At 33.0% G+C, this 4,936-nt stretch overlaps 1 protein-coding gene across 1 annotated transcript; it reads left to right on the forward strand.

Moving 5' to 3' along the window:
• The first annotated feature begins 462 nt into the window (after positions 1–462).
• On the forward strand, positions 463–1,899 carry LOC143595598 (uncharacterized). Its single transcript, XM_077074577.1, has 5 exons — positions 463–573; positions 675–899; positions 1,344–1,433; positions 1,520–1,585; positions 1,755–1,899. Exons 2-5 carry the CDS (start codon positions 813–815, stop codon positions 1,848–1,850), a joined length of 339 nt encoding a protein of 112 aa, XP_076930692.1. The 5' UTR covers positions 463–573; positions 675–812; the 3' UTR covers positions 1,851–1,899.
• The last annotated feature ends 3,037 nt before the right edge of the window (positions 1,900–4,936 follow it).

The raw sequence follows: 4,936 nt of genomic DNA on the forward strand, positions 1-4,936 counted from the left end.
ACCGATAATATCTGCGATATTGACCGATGTATCACCAATTTTCTCGATATCATTTTTTAAGTCTTCATTGTCATTTTTTGGTGTTTAATGTTAGTGTTTTAAGTCTTAATTGCTACAGTTAGTGTTTTGTAAGTTGCAAAAGGTTAATTTGTGAATGTTAGGAGAGTATACTGAATTGTTGGTGTTAAATTACTATATATATTGTTAGTGTTTTAAGTCTTAATTGATACAGTTAGTGTTTTGTAAGTTGCAAAAGGTTAATTTGTGAATGCTAGGACTTAGGAGAGTATACTGAATTGTTAGTGTTAAATTGCTATATATATAAATTATGCATGATATTAAAATTAACATATCCCACCGTGATAACCAATATCCGATATTTTTCCACATTAACTGCATAGATTACAACAAGCTTAATTGGTTACAACCTGACTAAACTGAACATTTTATAACTGTGCTAAAAACCATGAAAGTGTGGGCATAGGTAACCATGAAAACATGTTAATTTCATTAACATCTTGTTTTTTAATGGTGAACAGGTGGACATTTATTTTGGTCACTTTCTATTTTGGGGTATGCAAATATGCAACATTATGTTGCTAGTCATATATTACTGAATTGCTTTGTTATAAATCTGTAATATTCGCATATTCATACATATATGCTCTTTGTAGCTTGCATCTTCACTCTCCATTTATGGGTGTTACCAATATTGGAAAAAAGATGGTCACGATAACAATCATGTGGATTTAGATGAAGAACGAGCCACATTAATTGATCCTTTAATATAAGAGAGTTCGGTTTCTCAACATATGCACATGAAACCTAGTAACATTGGAGAAATTCATGTTCACAAGACAGCTGGCATATGGGGTTATTTATGTCAAATAATCTTCCAGGCATGTTTCTAAACTGGGAAAGTTTTATAAAAAGTAACTAACCTTGGTCAAATTTGATTCGTAGAATTTTAAAATACTGCGGCAATTTGTATCTGGTTTTTTGGGTGAAACCGACCTTTTTATTAAACAGTCTAGCCATTTCGCCCCGCATTGCACCGACCCTAACCTTTATATTTTGCATGAGTCGGGAATTTCCACCTCTAGTTTATGGTATTCTTCTAAGTTGAACGGTTTTCAGATTCCAAGTCAGAAAAAGTCAACTTGGTTAAAGTTACTGGCAAATCAGCACCATGCCATAAAAAGTCAAACTTGGTCGAAGTTATTAGAAAGTTTCCATGATTTTTATCCGAGGAAAAACAAACTTGTAAATAACGCGTTCGTTTATTTTCAAGTTGCAATGTTCACTAAACTCCTTTTTCACTTGTGATCTCTCTTAATACACAGATATGTGCAGGTGCTGTGGGGCTCACCGACAATGTCTACTGGTTCATAATATATCCGTTTCTTACTCCTGCAACATACGAATTAAGTTATGTAAGTGTCTTGGTGTTTATCTGTTTTATTAGATTGATTATCTGTTTTATTCTATATAATTTTGAGGTTATTCTTGTTTGTTACAGTTAAATGTCAGCTTACATTCACTCAACATTGTTTTCCTTCTCATTGATGTGATTCTGAATCGTTTAGTAAGTTATAATCTTTCTATTGACATTTTTCAACCAGTTTTGACTTTTCATGCAACACCCTTTCTATTGATATTAGAAGTCGTATCTGGTGTATATGTATATTTTTTTCATTGCACTGATATGGCATCATAACTTATGACTTGAATTTTTTTTCTTTTTTCTTTTCCAGAGGTTTCCGTTCTTTCGTTTAGCATACTTTGTACTATACACATGTATATTTGTCATCTTCCAGTGGATTCTCCATGCTTGTGTATCAATGTGGTAAGCCATAAACTTTCGTTCACATATAATTATTATCGTTATATTATGGTCTTAATTTTGCTCACTGATACAACCAGTTATTGTTGTATCGTATATTGATTGTGCCTAATACGGTTACATGTGGTCTTTGTATATATTGAATAATATTACACATGAATATCTTCTAGATATGATAATTATACAACTAGTAGTTAACATTGACACGATTCTCGATACTGCAGGTGGCCATATACCTTCCTTGATTTGTCATCTCCGTATGCTCCAATCTGGTATTTTTTTACCCTGAAAAACTTGATGAAATGGTCATTCTTAAAACTTTGTATCTAAAAATAATTATAAGATATCACATTAGATGGCATGTGGCTATGCGCATCATTAATTGTTAGATATCACATATGACAAATAAGATGTCACCTTAGCAGTTTTTGAAAAATCAGACATATGCTACCGAGTTAATGGGGTTAGTGGGGTCGGGCTTAATCGCAAGTGAAAACAAAACTATTGGACGAAAACCGCAAATTTGAAACTATTGGACTAAAACTGCAAATTTGGTCAAACCACAAGGACGAAAACCGCAGTTATTTTTATTAAAAGTGTATGAAGATTGAAGTCATAGTTATATCAGATGCATTCGGCATATTTTTCTCAATAATTATATAAATATATTATTATTATTATTATTATTATTATTCAAACATTTTTCAATGAATGAGTGACTTGTTTCAGGTATTTGGGAGTAGGATTAATTCTCCTCCCTGCATTCGGCATCTTTGCACTCGTTGTTAAGTGTAAGCAGCTACTTCTATCAACACGAGGTTGAGGTAACAATATGTCTCTTAGCTTACATGTTGTAGACCATACCGAAATTATATGTACTATAAAACGAACATGTTTATTTAAAGGAATTAAATTGTAAATTAGAAACGTTAAAGCATTTTGGTTGCATTTGCAGTTAGTTCTGTTTTGTTTATGTTGATTATTAAATTCCCTTTATATTAAGTTTTGGCAGGTCGGGTTCAGACTGTCAAGAATGGACTTGTCATTATGATAAATCTGCGTATCTATCATGCGTGTAACATAGGAAACACTGGTAGTGTTTTAAGTGTTAGTGTTAAGTGTTAACCGGTGAAGATCGAGTCCATAAAAGCCAATGTTTGACACACTAGATTGGGCTTTTTGGCCTGTTAATACAGTTTTAATCGGTGTAAACGAGCTGAGCCCGAGCTCGGCTTTTAATTCGTTTTTTCAAGCCCAGGCTCGTTTATTATTTATTAATCAATTTTTTATTTTATGTATATATTTTTTGAGAGCAGCCTTAACATAGAAGATACTACTATACTAGTAAGTGTGAAGTGTTAACTTGTGAAGAACAAATCAAGTCCATAAAAGCTAATGTTTGAGGCGCTAGATTGGGCTTTCGGACCATAAGCCGTTCATATGGTTTTAGGGGCGTAAACGAGTTGAGCCCATGCTCGAGCTCAGCTCGTTTCGACCTCTTTCTCTAAAGCTCGGGCTCGGCTCGGAGTCGTTTTTTCAAGCTAGGCTCAGCTTGTTTGGTATCTATTAATTAGTTTTTATTTTTTTGTATGTTATGAGAAAAACCTTAATGAGGCTAAGCTCGACTCTAGTCCGTATTCGGTATCTTCAACGAGGCAAAGCTTGGCTCGAGCTCGGCTGTGCAGTCTAAAGCTAATTAATACATAGAATCTAAAATAGTTAAAACTAAAAAACACGTTAGGCTTGTTAAGGCTCGACGAGCCTAATCAATCTTCCCATACAAGGTTTGTCTCGTTTCGAGCTTTTTCTCAAACTGATATCGAGCAGGCTTGGCTCGGTTGCACCTCAACGTTTTAACTTTTAACAGGTCTCATTTGGGCTGAAATTGGCCGTTTCAAAATGTATCGGTTGAATCGACCCGCTGGAAATTTCAAGAAATTTATAGCATCTTATTTTTATATTGTTGTTATTTTCTACATTTTCTATTTAATTGCTGATTGATGCAATCACTTTTATTGCATAATGATTTTAAATGATTTATTATCCACCAGTCTTGTGAATGGCTGGTAGAGTGAATGGTATAACGAAGTTGGTAGAATGAATGGTATGAGGAAGTTCATTCCAAATCTTATGATTTGATTGTAAATAAGAGTAAAAAGACAGAATTGGCCTTCAAAGATCTTTTTACTAGGCTGCATATTCAAGCTTAAAACACACAACTTCATCTATCTATAGTTACCATAACATGGGCTGGTTCGGTAGGTTTTGATGAAAATCTTGAGTTGAACCGTTAACTATGGTCTTCAGACGTGGTAAATTTAACTAATTGGGTTAGGTGAATTGGTTGGACCGGTTGGTTTTACTAGTTTTGCGGTTTAACGTTTTTGTTTTGTTGGTTTGACGATTTAAACTATAAGTTAATTTCCTTTTCAAAATTATTAGTTTTGAGTTGAAAACTGAATGTCCGTGTATATAACGAGCAAATACCCCTTGTATTGACGTATACCATCACATTCGTTGTTCTGCACGAACGTATACCATCAAATCACATCAAGCTTTATTTTGATTCTTTTACTTCTACCCTTTGGTTATTTTACTTTTCTTAACAAAAAAAAAAGGATAAGTAGATTTATTCTTGCTTTAAGAAGTTTATAAATATATCATGTCATCCCGTCAATTTTAGGATACAGTATTTGATACAACCAAGTTTTTAAATAAATCTGCTTATGGACCGGCTAATGATGCAAAATTGAATAATTTATTGATTTAATTATCCCTGATTATTGGACCAAGTTTTTAAATATAAAACAGATAAAAAAAATAGAATTAAAAAAATAGGAGTTGTGAGGGGAAGCAGCAGTCCAGTGTTGAATTTGGGCTGACTCGTGTATTTTCGAGCTTGAGTTAGCCCAAGCTCGGCTCGTAAACAACCTTACGTTAATTATAGTATTACATGAAAATATATTACTTATTTATTTGAGTTAATTATTTTTTTTAAAACTTTTGCTATTAAATTTATTTGTCAATCTTAGATATTGTTCTTTTTTCGTATGTATGTTTTATGAAAAAAGGTTCATCAAATTTAAAAAAAGT

This window comes from Bidens hawaiensis, unplaced genomic scaffold (genome assembly GCF_021521415.1).
Source record: "Bidens hawaiensis isolate Kalapana, Puna unplaced genomic scaffold, B.hawaiensis_p1.1 tig00045366_1, whole genome shotgun sequence".
Classification (NCBI taxonomy): domain Eukaryota; kingdom Viridiplantae; phylum Streptophyta; class Magnoliopsida; order Asterales; family Asteraceae; genus Bidens; species Bidens hawaiensis.